Source organism: Struthio camelus, chromosome 2 (assembly GCF_040807025.1).
Source record: "Struthio camelus isolate bStrCam1 chromosome 2, bStrCam1.hap1, whole genome shotgun sequence".
Taxonomy (NCBI): Eukaryota; Metazoa; Chordata; class Aves; order Struthioniformes; family Struthionidae; genus Struthio; species Struthio camelus.
Window position 1 is genome coordinate 88,061,840 of NC_090943.1, and position 26,116 is coordinate 88,087,955.

The 26,116-nt window shown below is 36.2% G+C and overlaps 1 protein-coding gene across 5 annotated transcripts in view; it reads right to left on the reverse strand.

The window, feature by feature from the left end:
* Window positions 1–26,116, reverse strand: part of LOC104153743 (cadherin-10) — a 111,667-nt gene that overhangs the window by 16,625 nt on the left and 68,926 nt on the right. For all 5 annotated transcript variants that reach the window (XM_068931500.1, XM_068931499.1, XM_068931498.1 and 2 more), the window contains exons 4-9: window positions 19,078–19,197; window positions 18,270–18,437; window positions 12,677–12,864; window positions 9,461–9,714; window positions 6,272–6,408; window positions 4,405–4,526 (exon numbers count right to left, since the gene is read on the reverse strand). In XM_068931500.1, the coding sequence (XP_068787601.1) occupies window positions 4,405–4,526; window positions 6,272–6,408; window positions 9,461–9,714; window positions 12,677–12,864; window positions 18,270–18,437; window positions 19,078–19,197 (989 nt within the window). The remainder of the gene's footprint in view (window positions 1–4,404; window positions 4,527–6,271; window positions 6,409–9,460; window positions 9,715–12,676; window positions 12,865–18,269; window positions 18,438–19,077; window positions 19,198–26,116) is intronic.

Genomic DNA, 26,116 nt, shown 5'->3' on the forward strand with positions numbered 1-26,116 from the left:
AAGGTACTGACACAAAATAGTATTAATAATGTAACGGGTTTATACATGACACTTTCTATTGGTGTGTGTGCAACATACGCAAGACCCACACAAAGCTATGTAATGATGTTGGAGCTGTGATGAGGTCCAAACCTTCTTAGTATCCCGCTGCTTCAGGCAATGGCCAAATACCTAAGTGACCTTTTATTCCCTCTTTGTACTGTTTGACTCCCATGGCGGGAGATGGAAGAGTGGAAGGCTGGTTTTTTTTGTTTTGTTTTGTTTATGTTTAGCCAAACTAATGGAAGTTGAAAGCATTTTCTTACATTTTTACATTCCATTCCCTGGTGTCATCAGTACCTGTATTAATGTCAAATAGCCTGCTCTTCATACGGTTTCATACAGTGTTGTTTTACTCTTATAAAAATCAACCAGGGGATATCCTCACTTTTACCCACTGTGTATTACTTCTAACTTGCTAGCAATGGTACAAAGCAGTGATGACTGCAGGGAGGCCAGGGATATTACTCCCTCTCAAAAAAGCCAGGAATGTAATGGTCCAATGGTAAGTCAGAGAGAGCTGTTAGCCACTAAAAATTAATAAATGGTTGGAACAAATTTGCCTTGTAGGCTACTTATTCTAGACTAATTCACCTCTGTGTTTGTTAAGTCCTCTTTAGAGCGTCAGTATTATCCACTGTTTAAGTACACGGACATTTTTTTCCTAAAACACAATATATAAATTTCTCTGCTTTTAAATTCTGTGTAAAGAATAAAAAATATAACATGTTATTAAGAAAAAGTATTTGGAAATCCCATAGTGATTTTCACTGAAAAAATATCTATACCTATAAACCCATCAAAGTAAAATTTGAAGAGTTCTTGGAAAAAAAAATGCAAGAAAATTCTGATATTACTAAAAATAACACAGGATGTTATAAAATAAAAGGACATATACTGAAGGAACTAAAGAAAGAATAAATTGGAAGAGATGGGGAGGGGGAAAATAAAAAAAATATTCAAGCAAATTGATCACAAACTGTAGTAAAGAAATGAGGGAGACAGATGGTTATAAAAACCCTAGATAAAAATGGCAATTAAGGGACCAGAGGATATCAAAAAGTCCTATGAATACATCTAGAAAAAAATGAGAAAATTAAATTGCTAAAAAAAATGCAACAACAAAGAATTTAGTTTTTAAATAAATGCATTTTAACTTTTTTACTAAAAATAATAGTTATGATGTGAAAGACATCTGCTGACAATAATGAGGAAATTGTTGGAAATACAAAGATATCAAAAGCCAAGGTTATCATGGATTAAAAAAAAATATGCCTGATGAAACAAAAGGTGAACAACATGAAAACATTCATTTCATGAAAACATTCTTTTCACCACATGAAAAGAATTGGTGAAAGAACCCTAATATGTTTATATAATCTTTAATGAATTGCGATTCAAGAAAAAGAAAAACATGAATGAATCATACATAGTTTAAAAAGGCATTGAAGAGAATCCATGATGAGCTAGCCTGATCTATAAACCTCTGGACATATAGTAAAGGAATGAGTACATACAGAATTTGCAAAATGAAAGCCAACAACAGCAAGATTGTAACAAGCACTGTTCCAGGAGCCAAACAGATGAAAATACAACTTTTCTCATTATGTTGAGGCTTTTAAAGCTACAGGAATTTATATTTATATTCATTATAATGACCAGAATATGTTTCTTTTTTTTTTTTTTCTTCTATGCCTTTTCTTCTTCTCTCAGGTCATTTACCAAGAGGGGACAAGAAGAGCACTTTTTCTGGCCGTTACATAAGGATAAGTTAATGCCCAGGAAAAACATACTGAGCTTCCAGCCAACAGCTCTGTAGAGCAGGACTCCTGCTCTCTACCCTGCCCCTTGTCTTTCACATCATACAGGTTTTTCTGGAGGCTGCCTCTTGTTCTGCCAGAGGTGCGGCAGCTGGCACCTCGCAAAGCCCATGGGAAGGCATGTGCCCAGACCCCAGCTCTCCGCAGCTAGGGGTGGAGGTCAGCTTTTTGGCATACAGGGCTCCAAGTGTGTACGCGTTTTGCTTCTTTCTTCCCCTCAAACCCTACTGCACAGGTCACATGAACGCCCAGGTCCCCTGTGGGTCATCACACCAAGATTGCCTTGTTTTTTGAGGGCCGCAAAAGCAGCAGCTATCTAAATGGCATTCTGCCACAGGTACCCAAATGCTTATTTGTAGCATGAACTCCCTGGACCAGGATTTTCCCATAGCTTGGAACCTCCTTCTATGATCTTGCAGCAACAGTAATGACCATATTATCACACAATATACCACATCCTTGGTATGTGAGCATATATATGTATGCATATGTGTGTGTGTGTTTATATGTGTATGTATAAAATACACACACACACACATATATAATATATGAATGATGTAATTGGACATACATAAGAGAAAAAAAGAAACGCTATAGAAAGCTGTAATATTCCAGCCTGTCATTAAAAACGTTTGTTAGTAGGAGATAAGGAGCATTTAAAGGACATCACAGAATTTGTGACTGGTAAAGCACCATAATAATTTCAGTGATCTAACAGGAGATTTGAATTTGATTATGGATCAAACGTAATCGTGAAAACCAGAAAGGAAAGAAAAATAGCATAAATGTGGGCGAAATCAAAGTTAGAGAACCATGTTCATACAGCTTGATTAGGTTCAGTCCCTCGGGAAAAGACTGAATTCTAACAATAATGAGTCTTGATGATCTACCAGTGATCAATAAGAATATAATTACATTTAAATAGATATTTTCCTGTTAAGAATCCGGCATTGTATTATTTTTTCTCTTCCTGTGGACTGATTTCTTTAAATAATCATTTGCAACTCAGATTTTTTTGTTTTTTTTTAATAAAGGGTTATAATTATAGCAAGTTGTAATAAACTTCGTGCTTCATTGTGATAAGCTGGGAATACACGGCTGAACTTAAATTTTAACAGTTCAGACAAACATGTACGGATAAGTCCATTTATTCAGCTTCTTAATTATTAGTCATTTTGACTAAGACAGCCTTTTCTGGGTTGAAGCATAAATTCAGTATAAAATGCAGAAATAACTTCTCCAAGCATTTATTTTTAAATTAGACTGACAAATATTATAGGTAACAAAGAAAAAAAGCTTCTCAGAATATGATTTCATGAAAACATAACAGTTTACTAAAGCACTGACAATATTCTCTATAGTTAATAACCCTGAGCTGACTCTGATTCTAAAATCTCAAACTGAGTAAGCTTTGTGGATTAATGCATTTCATTTTTTTCACTCAGAATTTCTAGTGAAACTGGAAGAGGAAAACCACAATTTTCTATTTTTCCAGTGCTCAATCCCTATCTTCTCTTTGAAGTGATTAAGATATGGTTTTTAGAACGCACTATAAGTTTCAGAAATTGTGAATGTTTACCCACTGATTTCTATTTATCCAACAGCTTGACTTAGAACTCTAGTAGCAAAAAATACCACTGCTTAATATTTTAAAATATTTTTTACATTCTAAATCTGGTCCTTAAATCCTTCGTTGTAATTTCTAAAAGATGTCACTTTAGAAAGAAGAATGGCTACCTGAAAGTGAAACTTGTAACACAGCCTGAATACGATGCTTGTAGCACTCAAGCAGTTACAGCACGCTGGCACTTCTCCCATGCTCTATTTGGAAATGCTGAAAGGTACTATTTGGAGCCACTGAGGTACTACTATTCTAAAGGATTCATTATTTGCTGAATGTGCTCTGGGACATGCTGTGCTATAATAGGCAAACAGGTTTTTAACAGTTCTAATAATCAGCTGCCTATTAGGAATTAGTTATATTAAGCTGTGCAGTCATTTCACTTAAACTGAAGTAAACTTTCTGTAGCCTGTAAGAGGCAAAACAAAATAATGTTACCACCTCATAAATGTATGTTTTATATTTTCTTTGCAAAAGTTTTCGGTAATCAAGACAAATGTAAGAACTTCATAAAAATACATGTAATGTCTATAATCACTATCAGCATGGATTGAAAATAAAGCTGAGTTCTGCCATTGAGACTGCTTGAAAATACAAGTCAAACTTTTTAATACTTACTTATTTATAACATTTTGCTTTCTCAGTGATGATTACAGCAAAACTAATTAAGACCATGTCTCTTAGACATATATAATTAGGATTTAACAGTAGTACAGGGTTAGGTAAAGTGGTAATTCACACACTGCTAGTGTTGTAAAATACTATTTCACTGTAAGCTTGAGCTGCAGAACTAGTTGTTCCTTTCATTTTCAACATTTCAAAAGATGCTTCGGACATAACCTCTCACACGCCACACGCAAGAATGACCTACAATTGAGTGCCACAGCAAAACTGGATAGTAGAAAGCATTTAACAAGGGCATACCTGTCCAGCTCTCGCATTTTCACACACAAAGGTATCATAGAATACAGCAAACTGGGGGGCATTGTCATTAACATCCAAAATTCTCACATAGACAGGAACACGAGTAGTATCTTTGGGGTTGTCTGACAACAGAAAAGACAAGAATAGTGAGTTTATTTTTCCATTTAATCTGTTTTCTTCAAACTTAACCAACACAGTAGCCATTCAAGATTAGGTATGAAACCAGTCAAAATTTACCATGCAAACTGCTACTAGGTGAGAATCAGGCCTTTGGGAAACTACAGAGAGGTTTTGCTTAGAGGTAAAAACAAATCACTGTATTGGTATCTCGTGCACAATTAAGCCTTTTACAGGAAAATAGGGGCTGCAACTGTCAATGATCTATGTACATGTAATACATGAAAAACATGTGCATAAGGATAATGACAAATTTGATTATTTTGTGAGCTGCAGAGTATCATTTTGCTGTAAGGTTTTGATTTTTAATTTTAAAATGATTTGTGATCAGATTTTCTTTACCCAGAAGAAACATTTTTGACTTTGCCTACACGTGTTCTGAAAATTTTTCAAGCCTGGTTTTGATTTTCTGCTCTTGCACCTTAATAAATCGAGGGAAATTCCAATGAGGCCAATAAAATATCCAAATACAAATCTGGTACAGAATTGAGTAGAATTGAGTGCTTATGTTTAAATTGTCTTAACTGAACTTAATCACCCTCAAAACTAACACAACATACCTCTTTGTAGAACCCTAACTACTCCTGCTAGGTCCAGAATGTAAATTCTGTCAAAGTATCCTGGATAAGGAAATAAGTTTAATACTATGATTTGAGCATAAAAGGTTACTAAGTTCCTTCACCATATAAATATTTCTGAAAAGGATTCTTACAACAGTGAACAGCACTACTAAGTGCTAAGAATTGTAGGCCCAGGAATATGCATCAAAAGAAAACAAAAATATACAGCTATCAGTGTGTGATACAACCACCACTTGGCCTCTAATATAGAAGAAACCCAGGCCCTGGACTACAAAAATGGGAACAGGCAAGCTAAGAGTGGTTAACTGACTGGACATGATGTTTTCTGCCATATAGTTCTTGCCAGCCACGCTACGCTGTTGATCAGATTTTTTTTTTTTTGACTGATTTACCCTAAAACAACAGAAGCTTTGAAAGCAAGTGACCCTCGTTAGCTGATCTCAAGATCAGACTTTTGTCCCTTATAAAACAGCATTTTTGTTTAGAATATGTTCTGCCAGAGGCGTTAACATTAAACTCAATAATGTAGTGGGTTTAAGAGGACCTCAGCTTTCTTCTTTGTACTTTTAATATGAAAATATCTCCAAAGAGCTGATTTGGTTAGTCCGAGAAATACTAAGCCTTACAGAACAAGTAGAAGTTATTAACTTATACGATATATCGATTCCAAGAACTGTAGGTATAGGTACTGTAGAAAGACTGAAATTATTTATAAGAAAATAAAGAAAACAATAAAGATGACAAAAACTCTTGACCTCTGCTACTACATAGAAACAAAATCATGTCATTGTCCTCAAAGGAAAGGAAGAAAACCACATTGTGCCCTTATTAAACAAGGTTAAACCAATGTTATTAATAACTGGATAACATTTCAGAAATAAGTTGGACATTAAAGGCCCTTGGTGAAAGTAGGTGAGGAAATGTGCAATGAGGAAAAGCCGTGTAGATACAGCTACCCTCCTGCCCCAATCCTCCCCAGTTTCATTTTAACTAAATATCTAGCAGAATGGGAGGATGGGGGCGGAAGGGAGGATTTTTCTCACTGAGTCACAAATACAACTTCGCAGGCTAAGGAAAATGGAAAGAAAAACAAGACTAAATTGGCTTACTGATCTCAGCTGCTATAACACTAAGATTGTGCCATTGTGATATCTCACGGTCAAGTGGTTTGGAGGTATAGATGGATCCATTTCCAGAATGAATATTAAATATCCTGTCAAGGTCAGTGTGACGATCCAGAGAAAATCTAAATATGATAAAGAAAGAAAAATTATTCTCCAACTGACAGAAAATGGAAGAAAGCATACATTTTACAACACATGAATATATCTTTCAGGTTCTGTGTGCTACTTTACAAATGCTACTTTTGATAAGAGTATTATTTAGTTTCTGCAGATTTAGTGCTTAAATTTTTGTCCAGGTCATTCATCAATATTTTAATGATCGTTTCTAAAACTGAAAATGCATATACACACTTGTGAAAATTCTCAAGATTAGTTCTGTAAAATGAGGAATAATAATTGCAGGAATTTCATAAATGTTATAATAATGTAATATTTGATCATCTGAACTTTTATAGACATAAATACAAATTACAAAAAAAAAAAAAAAAGAATTTCAATATAATAATTAAAGAATTGTTTTAATCCTGAAAGGAAAATTCTCTTTGATGTCACTGTTCCTTCCGATTGAAACGGACAGCTTACTCCGAGCTTTTCCAAATCTACTGGTTTATAAGCTCAGCTTCTTACTTTAGGTATGTTAATTTACAAGACATCAAATTAAAACAAATCCTTATAAAAACAAGTTCACTTGCAGAACTTTTCAATTTCCTGAACCTGCTGATTTTAAAGGACCTTACGTGTTACTACAGAGGCTTTGCCTCTTCAGGCAGAACTTCTATCATAATATGGCAGATTGTCCAGTTATGATCAACAAACTGCTCTTTCTTCCATTTTTTCTAATATCTAATACTGCCTTCAAAATGAGGATGGAACCTTTGGTGTGGAATTAAATGTAGAATTTGTGAAGTACAGTATATTTGTCTAATTCTTGCAAAATTGGGCCAATTTAAATAATTTCCACCAGCATACTGATACAGTGTGCTGGAAACAACTGCTCAACAGTTTAAACGAACATTTATGAGTGAGCTAAACATTTCATCTAGTATATCTGTTTTTACTTACAATATCTCACCAGATTGAGCCAAATGGAAAATACTGTAACATGAAAATAGTGCTTGCAGTATTTTGGTGGGTTTTGTTTGCTCATTCCACCACTAACAAGAAAACAAATATATATAAAAATCAAGTCCACACCAAACTGAATATAAAAATGAAACACACGGAAAATAGAACAGCCAGAATAAAACTTCTGAAACTTAAAGAAAAATGTGCTCAAATTATCATTCTTGATCAGCTGGCTACAATTACCCAGTTAGAATACAGCAGAAATCTGCTATTTTCAGAGAAATTATATTTAAGTCTGTGTGGCCTAAATGTTAAGCAATTGGTTTTACTTCATTCATAGAAGGATTTTTAATGAGGAAAAGGACTCATTTTGACAGGGCCCTAATCAACAGTTTTTCAATAGGCAATAACCACTTCTCTAGCTAAGAAGATCTGTTCCATATTACCTCATTTAAAATCCTGTATCATTTGATATTTGATTAAGATCATGTTGGATAGGTACATATTTTTACCTCATTTTATTAATGCTAATGGGCCTGTAAATGCTACTGAATTTATTTGTTTCAGAAGGTATGTCCATATTTATTGAATGGCATTAAAAATTAGTGCAGCAGAAAGCTGCTGTTCATTCAGTTTATATGAGGTTGAACTTACCTATAATTTTAATAAACAGAAACTAATATTTTAAAAGAAACGGCTAACAAGAAAAAATTTAAAAACTGAATAAATTCTATAGCCTGAAGCTGTGATTTGTTTTTGTTTCTTTTAAATAGAAATGCCAGATTATTCAAACTGCCCTAATTTCAAAATAATACAAATTAGTTTAGTGTAAGTGTTAGCTGTTCACTTCCAGGGCAAACATGTATTACTTTGTAATTGATTTTGAAGTTGTAAGAAGTGAAAGTGTATAAAAAATGACTGTAAATAGCTATTCTTTGAATTAATACATAAGGCTGCTTTGGCAGTTGAGGGACAGAACAAATACTGGAGAGATTAATTTGATCTATAGTCTGCAAATTATTTTAAAGTTCTTGTTTTCAAATAGATATTAAATATAAGCTAGATGAATGACTGAATTATAAAGAACACTGTCACATATAACTTGGATTTTTTTCAAGTAAACTAAATCTAGGATTAATGGTCCTTTCTAATTTTTTTTTTTTTTTTTAGAAATTTCTTTGTCCTTATTACTATTACTTTGCCTAACCTACACCTTCTAAATTATCTTCTGTGACATTAACAGGCATAGAAAAGTTATGCAAAATCATCTTTAGGTTGTTATTCTGTACAAATAATACTAATCAGAGAAATACCTGATTCTGCTGCAGCCCTTCCACTCATCAAGTTGTGTCAGAAATTACATGAGCAAAAGCACCAACTCTGTTCTTTTCAGTCACGATTAAGAAAACATAACAACTAAAATTGTCACTTGTCTCATGCAATTAGAGTGGATAAAGATGCAGTGCTAAGTTATTTATTTATTCTTAAGTTTTAGAGACTTGGTGTTTTCATCTGTTATCTTTTCCATACACACAAATCACCATAACAGGAAAAGAAATTCAGTTTCAATTCCAAACCCAGTTTTACCCCTCAGAAGAAGCACGTGGCAACTGACTTCAAAGTCAGTAAATAAAGGTCTTTGGCCAAAATGTATTTTTTACACTTTCTTAGGTATTATAGGTGAGACATACCCAGCTTGGACAACTTTGTCTTAACTGCTTTTAAAGCTTATGCATTATAGCAAAATAAACAAAAAACACAACAAACTATAGGTTACTTCATTCAACCAGCATGTGCATGAGCACATGTAGCACCAAGCTGCATCCATATAAAATTTAGGCTACATTTTAGACTTTACAGGCTTTCTGAAATTTAAAGTGATAAAAAGACATTTATTGTTTATCTCCAGTTGAGTGAATGGATGTTCCCCCGAGATGTTCGGAGACTTACAGATAGGATCATTCTCTCAGCTCTCTGTCTCTGGCACAGTGGTAAATATGAGAAAAAGTACTACGGCCTTTTTTCTGTGTACAGTAAAAATTCAGATTGTATTAATATTTTTCGTAACTTCTTTAGTAAGTTATGTTTATACAGAGAATTGTACATTACCTTATAGGACTTGAAGCTGAATCAGGGTCCCGTGCCATTACGGTTCCTATTATTGTCCCCAACTCAATATCTTCATGCACCTCAAAAAGGTAAGATGATCTGCTGAAGACAGGAGGTTCATCTACATCCTCTACGGAGATCTTCACAATAGTTGTATCTTTAAAAGGCCCAAGATAATAGAATCGTGGATCCACGTGGGTATTCTCAGCTTCTACTTTCAATGTGTAAAGTCTTCTCGTCTCATAGTCCAGTGGCTAAAAAGAAAGATGATGCTAAACTTTATTAAATTATACTGCATATTAACAGATGTTGACCTGTACGTGTAACTGAGGTGGACTCAGAACCTTGCCAAATCTTCTCCTAGGTTGGGAAGACCTTCCTACAGTTCAAATTTTCTGCAGAATAGGGACCACTTCCTTTAGTAAGGAAGTTCCGTTGTCTTCAGAGAGTGTCTCTGTTCCCAGTCATTAATTGAATTAATGTAGCACCAAAAGCAAAAAGATTTTTCAGTGCGAATTTATCTGTTGTTTGGTGAACTTTGCTGCTCTTTCACCAGAATAAGGACGGAAACAATTATATAGGCATTTAAAAAATGTAAAATACAGACTTGAAATACTGGAATTGCAGAACAAGGTGCACAATTCTATTATTTCTCAGAAAATATCATAAAGCATTGGGTACTCAAGACTGCCAGAATTTCCTTGCTGTCAGTCAAATTTAGCAGGCCTTAAATGTCAGCAATAATTTTTTTTAGGGATGTGTGTGTGGAGAGGTTGAAGCACTGTAGTTCTAGAGAAAACTTAAGAACTTAATCTCGCTCGTTTTCATTGCATTTCATGAATCTAACATCAGAGAATTTTTTGCAAAATAGATTTGACATTTTTGTCAGAAGTTCCTGTTTAAAATGGAAGGAGGAAAGGTTCACAGTTATAATTAGAATCCGTTGTAGGTAGAAAAGAAACTCCATTCCTTCAAATTTTTCCAACTGTCATAGATGAAAAGTGTTAGCTAATTAATGATACTGAGGAGATGAGCAAGCTGAGAATTATCTGACACAAAGATGATTTCATTAACTTCCCCAAAATAACAAGGAGATATCAAACCAGTGTTTATCATTCATCAAAATGGGTGGTAGAATACATGATTTCCCCTCCCCCCTACTGCTTTTAAATAAAAATTAACGTTCGTGAAAGATGCTAAAATGAAAGTTTAGAAATTTAAACATTTAAGAGCAAAAAGATGCAGTCCAGACAAAGAATGTTTATCTCCCTTCTGCCCCAAACTTGTTATAAAAAGTAGTCAGAGCAGAAGCGAGAATATCCCTGAATATACCCAGGAAATGCAACTTTCCAAGCGAAATCTTAGACTATTGGTGTATCAATGAACTGCAGCATACTGCTATTAAGAGATACAGGCTGCAAGCCTGGAAGTAAAGAAGCCGTGTTAGTCCTGCTTTTTTTTCTAACTAGCAGCCTTAATTTGCCAAAAAGGTGCACCACATAGAGGTGCCTAACCCACTACCAGTATATTCACTACCGATCTGGACATCTCTTCAGCCTACATCTCAGAATATAGATATAAAATGTGTGCACTACATAGATGCTTCAACATATCACCTGTAACAAACAAAACTGTTGTCCAAGTATATGAATCTGTAGCAATGAACACAAGTAACAGTGAATTACTTAAGCAATTATTTATCTGTGAAAACTTGTATAGAAAAATTCTTAAGTTCTTTTGCAGTTCTTTTGCAATGCAAGATTTAATAACTGAAGGGCATAGGAAAGGAACACAAGCTGTTCTGTACTTATTCACTGTTGAAAACAGCAATCACAATCACACTGGCTAAACAATAAATAGACAGTGAGTATTTTTATACATGAATAAACGGAGCATGGCACCTTCTTCCTTGCTGGTTAATGCTGTTGTCTGTGCTTTGTGAATGACAAGCTACTTATTCACAAATAAGAGAATGTATCCTTAACATTTCAAAATGGGTCAGATACCTAATGATACAGTGAGAAAGGTCTTTTCATTAGCATTTAATAGTGATATTTTTGGAGTTGCTGTGTTATAATTTATGAATTCTTTAAGTTTTATCCAGTTATTAGGTTGGTTTTCTTCAAGATGCTATTGATTTAATGTAACAGGAGTCTGTCTGGAAAATACAAGGCCATAAAGAAAAGAAGGGCTCAGGAGAAGCCATTTCTCTGCAAACTTTTAGGAAAAGGAAAAATATCAGGCCCCTGGAGTTTTCATTCCTTTCCAGATAAACTCAGATCTGACTATTAAAAGATTAAAAAGGAATTCACTGTGATCTTTGCTGAAGTTATCTTTACCTTGGTTGCCATTATCAAAGGATGTTAAGAATTGCTGGAGAGAGATGTATTTGTATAGCAGTGTTTTAAATCATTATTCTACGCTTTAAGTGACTTGTTCTACAAGCTGATACAAATGATGCTTTGGGTTACAAAGGCTATCCGGCCTCGTTAGAATCACTCATCCCCGAATCCCAGAGGAAAGGATTAGGGGTCCTAAGCCGAGCAGGACTTCTGGAAAGGAACTCGTCTAGGAGCAGGAGCTTCACCTGGTGAGCATTTCTCACCATGCGAGATCTTATATCTTTGAAAGTCCTCCAAGATGCGCGTGAGAGAGGGCACAAGTAAATCTAGCTCCGAAACAAGGACACCACGCTATACGCTACTCCTGTGTTAGCCAGCTGACCTGCTGGAAACAGGAATAAAATAATATATCTTGTGACTTAGCTTCTGTTAGTGTATTTGCATTCCGGCATATTTTGTCACCTGAGCTGATGTTCTGAGAACCTCCCAAATAAGGAAAATCTAAATCTCTCAGTAGTGACTGAACCGTTTATCACTCACGGAGGAAAAAAATTACATGAATACTAAACAGATACGTATTTGAAATCGTGGCGATAATTACAACTAACGTCCTGGGCATGGTCCATTTTTGCATATTTCACTGGCAATAATACTTTAAACCTACACCAGCCTCTCAAAGATATCTCTGCCACCTGTTATTTTCCGTTCCGATTTCAAGGAAATAACACCCTTTGCAGTCACAGAAGTGGAACTTTTGCAAGAGTTAAGCATTGGTAATTACCAATACATGATCTAAACATTTTTTTTTTCTAATGAACACTTGTGGCATAACGCTGACACCAAAATCATTTTAGTGAATGTTATTAATAGTCACCTTTCGCACGGTTATGATGCCTTCCTGTGTGTCCTTCTGCGTCACAATATCAAACATATCTGTCCCGTCACCATCTATAATTCTGTATTCTACTTCTGCATTTTTCCCAGTGTCTGCATCTGTGGCCTTGACGCTGCCGATGGCAGTCCCAACCGGGGAGGATTCAGGAATGCGGAGGTGGATCGTATCTGTCAGCGAGACAAAGAGCCAGTCAAGAGCTGCACAGTCCATTATACGCTCAGTAAGTACATTGTACTGTGGGCTATGCAGTAGCTGGTGATGTATTTTTGTATATATTTTTTTTTCTAGAGAACTTGCTTTTAGCACTGAGAGGATGGGCAAAACGGGAGGCAGAGAATTGTACCATGGGAAAAGTTTAGATGCAAGAGTGAAAATGAAATTGCAGAAAAATAGGGTTGAAAAGGATGTCTAGAGAATATATGGTCTATTCTCCTACTCCAAAGAAGGACTGCATATGTCTATAATATTCTTGCCTATGTCTTCCTGAAATGCCATCAGGAAAGATTTTTCTGTGATCTCTTCAGGCTTCACTCTCCCTATTACCATTTTTTTCTCTTATTTTCTCATTAGAATCTTTCTGGATACATTTTACACGTGGAAGCAATACAAAAAAAACAAACCCCGCTGACTTCTCTGGCCAACTACAAGCAGCAGTTTGCAATCTCAGCATTCAAAATTAAATAGTAAGATATAACATTAAATAAATTTGAATGACACCTTAATGCAGAGACACATTTTTTCAAAATTTATAAGCAGAGTGCAGCTGTAGTTGTTAAAGCAGTTAATTCATGCTTAAATATTTATGCGCAACTATTTTAATTTTGGTTTTGTGCTGCTTTCCCTGGCTCACTTGTATCTCTATATTGCAGTGTCACACAGCTGATACAAAACACAGGATAAAAACTGTCATCATTCAGAAATGCTGCAATTAATTGAAATAAGTATCTTATGACAGATTTTAGTTTTCTATAAACTAGCCACATGGTTAAAACAGTAAGTAAGGGTAGAGAACTCTGATCCTATCTGTCAGGAAAAACATGTGAGACACAAAGTACTATGAAGATTTCTTAGAAAGAGATTTTTAAATGAGTACAGGTGCAGCTGAAAGTTAACTCATCTGAGCTGTATATCAACTGCTCTGAAAAATATTTCCTTCTCTGGCCTTAGTTAAGTGCTCCAAAATTCGCTGTTTTACTTAGACACTTCCTAGGCTAACCAAAGTGAGTTAGAAAGATAATTCAGTTAACAGGACCACAAAACTAGAAGTGATGAAGAGGCCAACAACCACAATAGGGGAAAAAAAAAAAAAAAAAAAAGAACAGGCTACCTGAAAGGCAGTGCATAAATTCCTGAGTACAAATTAGAAACCACAGGAAAGTACATAAAGCCACCAGGAATTAGCTGCTATGAGTGATCATGAAGAATCACTGGGAGAGAGCCGTGACAGGGAATCACTGGGAGGCCCCTGGCAGCCTTATTATCTTACGAGATCTTCAGGAAAACCCAGGTGAGTCCTGTGTGAATTACTGATATCTCTTAACAGAGGGCAACAATGGAATTGCAAAGGAACTGTTCTTGTTTATGAAAAGACTCACTTAAAAGAAATCTTCCTACTGGGAAATTTAAGACTTGCTCTCAATTTGAAGAAGGAGTTTTTCTATCCCCTTATGTTATAGTTCAGCCAACCTAATTAAAAAAAAAAAAAATTCCAAACATGCACACATTCACCTATAGAGTGTAACTAAATGCTCAATGGAAAAAGACTAAAAGGAAAAAGACTAAAAATGAGTTTTGTTATATAATTGTGTTTAAGCAGCTTTTGATATGAAGCTGATACACAGGAGCAGAATTAATACTTTATAGCCACATATACTCCATATTCCATATTAATATGAATTTATTTCTGCACAGTTCCATTCCAGCATTTCAGTCAAATGATTATCTGGTGCTTGCTTTGACATTTTCATTACCTTTCTCTAATACCTAAATCTGTGTACTTTGCTACATTAGTTATATAATCTCTGTATAATCTGTTAATGGTTAAAAAAGAAGAGAACATAGCCTCTGCTCCCGTTTAGTATTTATTCAGTACTATATGAGACTATGATGAAAGACCTTTTTTTATATTTTTTTCTTGTTCTTTGTAATTAATATTTACATGTTCTAATTAGTTTTATGGTGTGTCCAACTATTCTCTGCATTTTTTTATTGAGTGCTTAAAACTACATCCCCAAGCTATACCTTGTGGCCACTACTTTGACTCCCACCGCAAGACCCAGCTCATTAATTTAATCTACAAAGTGGTAAGGACTCACACGTTGAATTACTAATAAGGTAGGGGAAACACAAAATGAAAATAACCAGAAATATGTCATCTGAAGGACTATTTTATGGTTAACCTGTCTTTTTATAGAAATATCAACCATAATATGAGATATGAGATACTTCCTTTATATTATTTTTATCACTACAGACTATAAATCATTTGGGGCACTATGTATTGGATGTAGTGGAGCTTTAGGTACTATATGAGAACTACAACAAACTACACCAGGCCAGGATTACTCTTGCAAAACCGCTCTGTGAATCCTTTTTCTCAGTCTTTTCTTCCCCAAAGAACACTTACTGTTTGCATTTACTTCAGTGAGGGATGTTCTTGTATTTGTCTGTCAGGGATAAAAAGTGGGAGGAACAAGGAAGGGAAAAGCTTTTCCATCTACTATGGAGAGTGGCAGTCAACTGGCAGATTAAAGTCTATACGCTTCTATCTGGATAGACTTCAGTCAGTCATAAAGAATGAGAGAGCAATCTTATACACAGTTACTCTCTTGAATAAGCAGATACTCTATACAAATATTTAGACTAATAAGGCCAGAGTCTCCCTGAAAACTTGAGCAGCCGTTACTCAAAGACGCACCGAGTTTCAGTCACACTCAGGCTCCCAAATCCTTAAACCACTTTGAAAAATAAGACTCAGACTTCAAAAAAGTATTAGCGTATCCTAAAATGTTTAACCAGGGCACTACATAGCTCTGTAGTAAAACACTAACACAATGGATATGCTCATCAACCGTATCAAGAAAATGAAAATATTCTAAAATATGCTACTCACTGAGTAATTTTCTCCTTAAAACAGGTAATACTACTTGTGTGTATCATGCTAAAATGACAAGGCATGTACTGAAACCTACTGTTTCTTGCATATTAATCATTTCAGAATTTCATTGCTTCCTACACCTCTACTCCAATTAACTGGGTTTAAATTACAGGGTGGAAGGGTTTTGCAATTCCATGTGAGCCCAGGGAATGCAAACAAATAATGCTTCTCCCATTTAGTATAGGTCAATATCGTCTTACGTTTGAAAACATTTGCAAACAGGATAGTTGAAAGAGAGAGACAACATCTGAAGTCTTCTATGGTCTTCCTGTGCAGAATCTTGGCTAGGTACTAAATTTCATCATAAATTTCCTCAGAAAATGAGTCACTGATCCCACTATGATTTTTAAGAGATCTTTAAGACAAGAAAAATATTCTTAAGAGCTCCTGCTCCATAATCTAAACCATCATAGGCTCTTCTTTTGAGAAGACATGATGAAACACAGTTTGTTGAATTTTCTACAATTCTAATATCAGTTTCTTGTGGGAAAAGTCTAATTTGGCATGAAACATTTTGTGGGAATGTGTAGCTTTAATACAGTACTATGTCATTTAAAAACATAAGGGATCTATTAATATATTTCCTGGTAATTTATAAATCTAGTATGAATATGGTCATCTCATGAACCTACTACAAGTCTATTACTTATTAATAGGTCAGAATAGGAATAATATAACTTAATCAGTATGAATTCCATTAGTTTCACTGAGCTCTACTAAAAATCAGGAATCATTATAATGTCTACTTGCATTTTGAGATAAAATATAAGGATTTTTTTAAAAGTCAATGCCTATCACATATCCAATAAAATTAAAGCCAGGTTTAAAAATGTTTCAGATTCCATTTCCATTGAAACATATAATCATATCTAGCAAGGCAACAGGTAGAGAGAACAAAAAAAACCTCAGAGAGTAAGATAAAAATTTTCTTTAAAGCAAAGGCCAGATCTAGGTTACACTGATGTAATAGGAAAATGGCCAGATATGTTTGGGATGCTACATCAGATCTTCATCTTAGTCAATGAATATGATATCGGGCTCCCAGACAAGTCATGTATGCATAATTTCATAATCACAGTCTGGAAAGTTGATTATGACATTCTACGTGTTAATTTAACACAGTGCTTAAGAAATAAAAAGAACCAAATGAAAAGGAAAGCATCGGCATCTATATTTGATGCTTGTATGCTGTTCTAAATGCGACTGTTAAATTAGCTTTGCTCTAATCTTTGAATGTCACATCTGTTTGAATGGTCTTCCTCAAGAGTTTGTGAAAACTTCAGAGAGCAGTAAGCAAGCTAAAAATTTAATAAATCAAAATACTGACGAAATATAAAAGGACATACAAATTAACAATAAATTCTCCCCAGAATAAGGCCTGTGGGGAAATGCACATACTCAGTCGTTCATGATATTTCTGTTTTGAGTGTATATGAAATCACATGCTGATAAACATCTTAGATAATGCATATATGCATATATATATATATATATGCATATACAAAGTCGAATACAATTATATACTCCATTTGTGCCATAAAGAACTTGTTAAAATCAGAATTACTTGAACCTGAATCTCTTATTTTATGCCTGAAGTCTTATCATCCGTAACTACTGGAGTCAAATGGAGTTATACCAAAGACAAACTGGGTAGCGAGGATGATCAAAAACCGTTTTTTATTAAGTATGCCCAAACTATCTTGTGATTATTATTACTTCAGTTTATTAAAAATATTTAACCTCTAACAAATCTGGTATCATATAATTTAATACTTTTATGTTACGTAGACACCAATAATTGTTTCCTGTTCTAGTTTGAGGCTACAAAGTCTTCAAAGCTGCACTATTAAAAGTCTAAAAGCAATATAAAGGGCTCTTTAAATGGAAGCTGTCAAAAGAAGCAATGCTAGTTGCCATTTGCTTCACTTTGGAAAGTTTTCTATCAGGTTTTGTAGCATGGTAACTCTAAAAGTACAAATCTGCTCGATTTCCTTCAGGTAATTCCTTTCCCAGGTTCTTCATGATTAAATGTTTAAGCAGAGACTACAATTCAAATGCTTCTGCCTATCTAGAATTACTACATGTTTTATTTTCTAATGAGGGAAGCTACAGGTAAGAGGAAAGACAAACATTGCTCTAATGCGCTTACGATTTCACCTCCCACCCCTTCCCATAATACTGGAGAGTATCCCAGGTTTGGTGCAGTCATATTTGATCATGTAACTGTTTTCCTAACAAAGGAATGCTGTAAGATTTAATTTTCCACTTTAATAATAGTGAATAAATCAGTACATAAGCCTTTTGTTCATGTGTGCCCCATAATCTAGATTTACTCTAAATTAAACCAGATGGTGATTGCTTAACTCTTTAGTCTGAAGCTCTTATAGTGCAGGACAACTATTAAATGCAGCTTACTCTGGGGGAATCGAGGTGGATTGTCGTTGACATCCGTCAATGTGATGTTCACGGTGGTAGTTCCTGATAATCCACCCATCTGGCCTCCCATGTCCTTTGCCTGGATAACTACTTGGTACTGTTCCCTGTTCTCTCTGTTCATGTTTGGCAAAGCAGTCCTGATGATGCCTTAAATAAAAAACAAAGACAAAAACTGTTATTCATCTCTTTCTGACATGTAGCAGTCTGCTGCATCATTTTAGTCTGTGAAATGTATTTCTGATGTATGCAATTTAAAATTTTAAAGTACATATTTCTGATTGTAAACTTTACAAATAGTCTTCAGCACAGGCTACCTGTTTGTTTAAAAAAAAAAAAAACAACAACAAAAAAACCTTACAACTCCCCTTTTGTTTTACATTTCATGTAAAAAATGATGCAGGACACCTAAGCAAGACAAGGTTCATAGGTAGAAAGGGCACCTTTTTTTAGTCCGACTAGTACTACTAAGAAAAAAATAGCCATGTTTTCTACCACACAAACTTGCTTATTTGCCTTTACTATAAATAGTCTTACTTAGATCTTTAAGCTATCAATCATAGCTATTGCCATAGTACCACTATAAAGTTACTTAAACTTCATAGTGTTAGCTGCAATATCTATTTTTATTTATTTATAAGAACTATAAATTATTAGAAAAAAAGAAAAAATATTATTTCATTTCAGCTAGACATTTTTAAAATAAATTCTCTAGGTGATATGAGTTTTGTAAAATGAAAGAAAAAGCTGAAAGTTTATTTTAAATGGAAATAATGACAATTTTCCTAACCTGTTTCTGGTTCCACAGAGAAGTATGGTTGTCCTTGAAGTATGCTGTAAATGACTCTGGCACTGTTTCCATATGAAGGGTCATCAGCATCAGTGGCTGTGACCTGTACCACAGAAGTACCTGAAATATCCAAAGGCAACTTAGTTCCATAGGATAACAGAAGGAGGCCCAAGAACTCTAGTTTCCATTCAAGCAGACCCCAATGGAAATTTCAGCTAATGTCGATTGGATTTTTCAACTTCAGAAACGCGCTTTCTTGTTTCAATGATCTCTTTCTAAATAGGTTGACTCTGGAGTTCCCTAATTCTATAAGCATGATTAAGACCAAATTATTAAAGGTCAAAACCAGCAATGGCTGAGCTGAATTTTTATGCTTATATCACCAGTTCATACTTATGTACTCACTCCCTTCCTGTTTTCAGATGATTTATTTATTTGAAAGGATGAATGATCATTTCTTTTTATTATAACAAATCTCTGCTTTTCATTACCCAGAATTTATTTTTTTGTCCAGTGATGTCAATGTGCTATAAAACTCCACATGCAAGAACATGACAGGAAAAGATGATTAAATAGGTCCCCGAACTTGGGAAAAACCTATGATCAATTCCTCCTACCTTCCAAGTGGGAATGTAGATATATATTACTAGAAGAAATATTTCTACATGCTACACTTCAAAACCTGTTGGTTACTTAGACTCTAGGAAATTTTCAAGAACATTTCTAAATTTTGGTGAAAAAAATATCGGAGTCCTTCAAAATATTTCATTTTTACCATTGTCACTGCCACCTATTTTTGATTCCACGTAGTTTCAACATCCTGTTTCTCTCTCCATCAGATGAAAATGCTTTTAAGTACAGAGAAGGGGGGGGGGGACCCAAAGAAAAGTCATGATGTGCCTATAATTGTTCTGAAAACTGATTCACAAACACCTCATATTTCCAGCAACACTAAACCATAGATATTTATGTTTAAAAGTAAATACTCTGTTAGAAAAGTTGAGACCTTTTTGTTGAATACATTTAAGTTTTCAAGAGAATTACTGCCTTGATTCTGAAATTGCTTCCGAAATTCTTGTTTGTGCTGTCCATATATGTACCAAACTACAGTGCTGGAACTTATGTGAACTTGCTCCTAAACAGCAGAAAGGGGGAGTGTTGCATGTGTAAAAGAAAGATTAGAACAAAGAATGTTCAGTAACCTAAGTGCTGCGATAACGAGTAGAAAGACTAAAATAGTAAGGGAAAAAAAAAAACCCGCAGGCAAAGGCTTCATTAGTGTAATGATGCTATTTCTTAAATACGTAATGCTCAAGATACAGTCACTCTTTCGACTTCCCCCTCAATACACTTGTAAGCTTTACTTAGAGAATGCCATGTCAGTCAGTTGCAATTCCTCTGTTTTATGGCCATAACCAACAGAGACACTCTATCACTACAGCACAATGTATCCATCAGTTGGGGGTGAAAAGTCCATGTTTCAAACTCACAAAAGGTGATATTCTTTTTCTCTTTATTACATGAGACGCTGTTATTTCCTACTGTTTCTAATTTTCACATTTTCTTTATGTATCCAAATTAGCAGTATTTATTAATAGGAAGTCCATAGTATTACAAATTCATTTATATTAAAAATAATAAAATAATCATCCAGAATCTACTTTGAAGGATAATCATGAGGAAAAACCAACAAACATGTTTAACAGCTTTAAATTTAACAAACAAAAAGTCTTTCTGTTTGCAGTGCAACAACATCCATCTCTGGCAGTTACTGCCTCCTCAGTTATGGGTGTCTAAAGGCACATACGTGCATGCTATTTTAACACACACACAATATAGAACAAATCATATCAGCTAGCACAAACAAGCAAACAGAAGGAGCATATTAGTTGGGGAGCGTGCTCCAGCAAATAACATGACCAGTGGCACACACAATTTGTTCTGTGCTGCAGTCTCATTGCCTTATATTCTCTTTGCTCAGTCTCCCAGCAGTCTGGTCACTCCAGAAAAAGAACATACAGAGATCAATTTGAATTTACTGACCACATTGTTTGTTTTACCTGCACATTTATCTGCTTTGACACGAAGTGCTTTCGGGGCTATTCACATTATGTGAAAACACACAGTGAATGATTACTGCAATGCTGCTTAGCCTCTTGCCTATGTTGTTACTTTTTTGGAAGCATTATTGCTTACCTGGCAGCCGATTTTAATGTATTTCAAGAACTTTTCCCCTGTTCCATGCTTTGTGTATCAAATATTTGTAAGCCACATTCTTTTTACAGGAACAATACCAAAAGCTCTTCTGATGTCTGAGTAAAGTCCTTTGCTTCCTCTTTGCTAAATAAATTTAGTAAAAAATACTCAAAAAGCATACTAGGCCTTCTAGATTTACACATCTTTTAGTCTTAAACAGCTTTTCATCTTTAAAATATTTTCACTTTTAAATAATTTCAAGCTTAGTTTTCCTGAGGGAATGGCACTTCTGCGGGAAGGCCACTCTTCACACCGTTACAAGGTGTCCCTTCACCCTTCCCCTCCCATCCCCTAAGAAAATTTTTCTCATTTCTGTATTATCACTTTTATTTGTGGAATTATAGCCTTTTTATCACATATAAATGAACCTGGGAGCAGCTCTTGGGCAGATAAAAGATAGAAGAATGAAAGAGTCGGACAACTCTTGTGGATGCTGCCAGGCTCACGCTAGATGGATGGGTAAGCGGGAGCAGGATGGAAGGTGGAAAGTAGGGCTTTGGTGGGAAGCCACTGAGCATCACTTCAAGAACTGAGGACAGAGGTTAAAGGCACGTGAGAAGGCTTGAGTGGCAGTCTTAAATTCAAGGCAATCTCTCACATAACCTTTTTTTTTTTGCACGTAGTTTTTGAGAACTGCAGTTAAAATAATAAAAATGATAATTGGAGGTCTGCTGATTTTTAGGGTGGCTTTACAGTTAAGTAAAAATAGTGCATTTAAGAAGGCAAACTACTATTTGAACTGAACCAAATTCTAAGCCCTCTCTTCTCAGCTAGTGTAAGTCACAAATAACTGCAGGCTACAACAGTGGAACATGCACATCAAATAAAGCAATTTAGGAGCTCTGGAATGAAAAAAAAAACAAAAAACAAAAAAAAATATTCAGCTATGTACACAGCTAAATGTCTATTGTGTACATCAGCTGTCAAGCTGCTTGACTCTTGTTTTCCTTCAATCCACTGAAGTCACCAAAGTTCACTGGTCCTCAGTGCTATAAATGTATTCGTTATTCCAGTCTGAAACCTGGAATGAACTAATTAGCACCCTAGGCTAGAAAGCCCAAGGCACGGAAGATGATCATATGTACTGGGGCATACAAAAATGCAGTGTGGATGTGGCCTCGTCTACGCTACTCAGGCCAGCAACCAGGCCTTGCTCTCTGATAGACGTATAAGAAAGACTATTTTTCACATGTGCACAGATTGTTTCTCATGAAGTTGGTAAGAGCTGTATCTTTGGCCTTCAGAATCTGAAAGTAATCTGAATTCTTTAAGGATGATGAAAAAGACACCATGATATATATTGGAGAATATGACAAAAGGTATACTGTTAATAAGACCTATGAGCTATAAAATTTAATTCTTACATACTTGAAAATATTACTATAGAATAATCTAAAATCATACAGTGATGAGTTAGGCCCTCCTAACTAACTAATTCATTAAGAAATAGAGTCATTTGCCAGATTATTGTAGTTCTCAGAAGGCATATTTGAACATAATTTTAATTACAATGTTTGAATCTCCCTAAAGTCTGGTACTATAATACCTAATACACTTTGCCCTTTTAATAATTAATACACTTTGCCCTTTTAATGCTTTCCTTGCAAACACATTCAAACATCATACAAGCATTAATGACTTTAACCTCACAATGCATTTATGATGTAGAAATATTAGATAAGAAACACTGAAGATAATTAACTAGGAAAAAACCCACACAGAATATCTGTTGCAGATCTGAATTTGAAACATATATATTTCCTTACTCCCATGTGAATTATGTTCTTTAACTATCAGTAAGTACCCTTCAAAATGAATTATCTATACCAGTAACAAATTGAAATAGAGCAGAAAAATTCTGCTCCTTCTGGTGAAAAAGTGGGGAAATATTCACACATTTTCCCCTATAATACACTAGCGAATGCAAACAGAGCTAGTGGAGAAGTAGTAGAAAGGGCTACCTTTTCATGGAAATTATGTCAGAATCACAGAATCACAGAATGGCGGAGGTTGGAAGGGACCTCTGGAGATCATCTAGTCCAACCTCCCTGCTCAAGCAGGGTCCTCTAGAGCATATTTCCCAGGATCACAACCAGACAGGTTTTGAATAAATAGGAGAGATGCTCCAGTCCCCTCATCATCTTGGTAGCCCTCCGCTGGACTCTCTCCAGGAGTGCTGTGTCTCTCTTGTACTGGGGAGGCCAGAACTGGACACAGGACAGCCCAGGTGAGGCCTCCCCAGGGCTGAGGAGAGGGGCAGGATCACCTCCCTCGACCTGCTGGCAACACTCTGCCTAATGCACCCCAGGAGACCATTGGCCTTCTTGGCCACAAGGGCACACTGCTGCCTCATGGTTAACTTGTTGTCCACCAGGACTCCCAGGTCCTTTTCCGCAGAGCTACTTTCCAGCAGGTCAACCCCCAGCCTGTACTGGTGCATAGGATTATTCCTGCCTAGGTGCAGGACCTTGCATTTGCCTTTGTTGAACTTCAGGAGGTTCCTCTCCGCCCACCTCTCCAGCCTGTCCAGGGCCCTCTGAATGGCAGCACAGTCTTCTGGTGTGTTAGCCACTCCCCCCAGTTTCGTATCATCAGCAAACTTGCTGAGGGTGCACTCTGTCCCTTCCTCCAGGTCATTGATGAATACATTGAACAAGACTGGAGCCAGGACTGACCCCTGGGGGACACCACTAGCTACAGGCCTCCAACTTAACTCTGCGCCGCTGATCTCAGTCCTCTGAGCTCGGCCCTCCAGCCAGTTCTTAATCCACCTCAGCGTCCACTCGTCTAGCCCACACTTCCTGAGCTTACCTAGGAGGATGTGATGGGAGTCAGTGTCCAAAGCCTTGCTGAAGTCCAGGGAGACAACATCCACTGCTCTCCCCTCATCTACCCAGCCAGTCATTCCGTCACAGAAGGCTCTCAGGTTGGTCAAGCATGATTTCCCTTTGGGTGAATCCATGCTGACTACTCCTGACCACCTTCTTGTCCTCCACATGCTTAGTGAGGACCTCCAGGAGGAGCTGTTCCATCACCTTTCCCAGGATGGAAGGGAGGCTGACAGGCCTGTAGTTTCCTGGCTCCTCCTCCTTGCCCTTTTGGAAGACTGGGGTGACATTGGCTTTCTTCCAGTCCTCAGGCACCTCTCCTGATCTCCAGGACCTTTCCAAGATGATGGAGAGTGGCCTAGCAATAACATCCGCCAGCTCCCTCAGCACTCGTGGGTGCATCCTGTCAGGGCCCATGGATTTATGGATGTCAAGTTTGGACAAAAGATCTCTAACCTGATCCTCCTCGACCAAGGGAGAGTCTTCCTTTCTCCAGACTTCCTCTCTTGTCCCCAGGGTCTGGAGTTCCTGAGGACTGGCCTTAGCAGTGAAGACTGAAGCAAAGGCAGCATTCAATAACTCTGCCTTCTCTGTATCCTTTGTCACCAGGGCACCCGCCCCATTCAGCAGCGGGCCCACATTTTCCCTAGTCTTCCTTTTGCTCTTGATGTATTTGAAGAACCCCTTCTTGTTGTCCTTGACATCCCTTGCCAATTTAATTCCAAATGAAAAGTTGTTACTTGTTACTACTGTAACTCAGCAAACAATAAGCTGGAGAGAAACGCAGGGGATATTTCCAAGCCTTTGTAAATGGCCATTTTAAAGAAAAAATATGTTTAATCTCCTCCCTCCTCACCCCAACGGGGCAGTGGTTGTTTGTGTGCTGAAGTTAGAAGGTGTTTGTAAGAAATGTGGAAATGAAATGTAATCATATACTTTCTCAAAACTTGTCATTATGAGAGCTTAGGTCAGAAGATGCAAAAAGCTTTGGTGAGAGAATTAGCAAAAAATAAACAAACAAAATTTATATATATATATATATATATATATATATATATATATAAATATATAATTCCTTAGTAGGTAACAAGAAGGAAATGTTATAAGTGCTATGGTAGAAAAGAGAATGTAGCACTGGAAATAGGTGGAAAAAGCACTAATGAGGGAAAGAACAGAAAAACTGGGGAAAAGGCTAAGCAATAGCAGCTATAAATGCTACCTGAAGAGAAAGACAAAAAGACAACCACAGGGAGAGATGACAGACTAACTATGGGATACCCAACCTGTAGATCACATGTAAACCCAGAAGGAGGTTACATCATTATGAAGTGTATATTGGCATCCCTAGTACAGAAGCTGAAAAGACCAGCTAGGAAGGATGACAGCTATTCAAAATGCTAAGAGATCAGTGCTGCTGAGACAGTAATTCATAGATAAAGTTGCTTAGCCCTGAAGATACAGGATGGAATAAGGGTGAGGAATGATTAGAGAATATCTAGGCTAGAAGAGATGAATAGAGAAACATAACCAAATAAAAGAAAGGATATGAGCATTAAAAAAAAAAAAAAACCCTCTGGCCTAAATAGGAAAGACTTCTGGATTGCCTGAAAGATGTCAACAGATAGAATCCATAGGAAAAGTCATACAGAAGAAAATAGGCTCATCTGCAGCTCTGAAAAGAAGCCTTTGAATGAACAAAAAGCGATAGACACATGAAGAATATAACGGGCTGAACAGAAGACTGTAGTCAGAACTGGAAGAATATTCTGAGTCATAAACTTTGGGAGTCAGGAAAGAAAAAAGTGAAAGAGGAGAAAGCATCTGGTAATCTACACAAAGACTTCAGGAGAGCCAGATGCCTTCTGGGCTATTGTCCTAAATTCAAGATCCTGAAGTTGGCCCATTTATCTCTGCCTTTACCATGATTAACGAGCAGCAGAAAAAAGATGAACGAA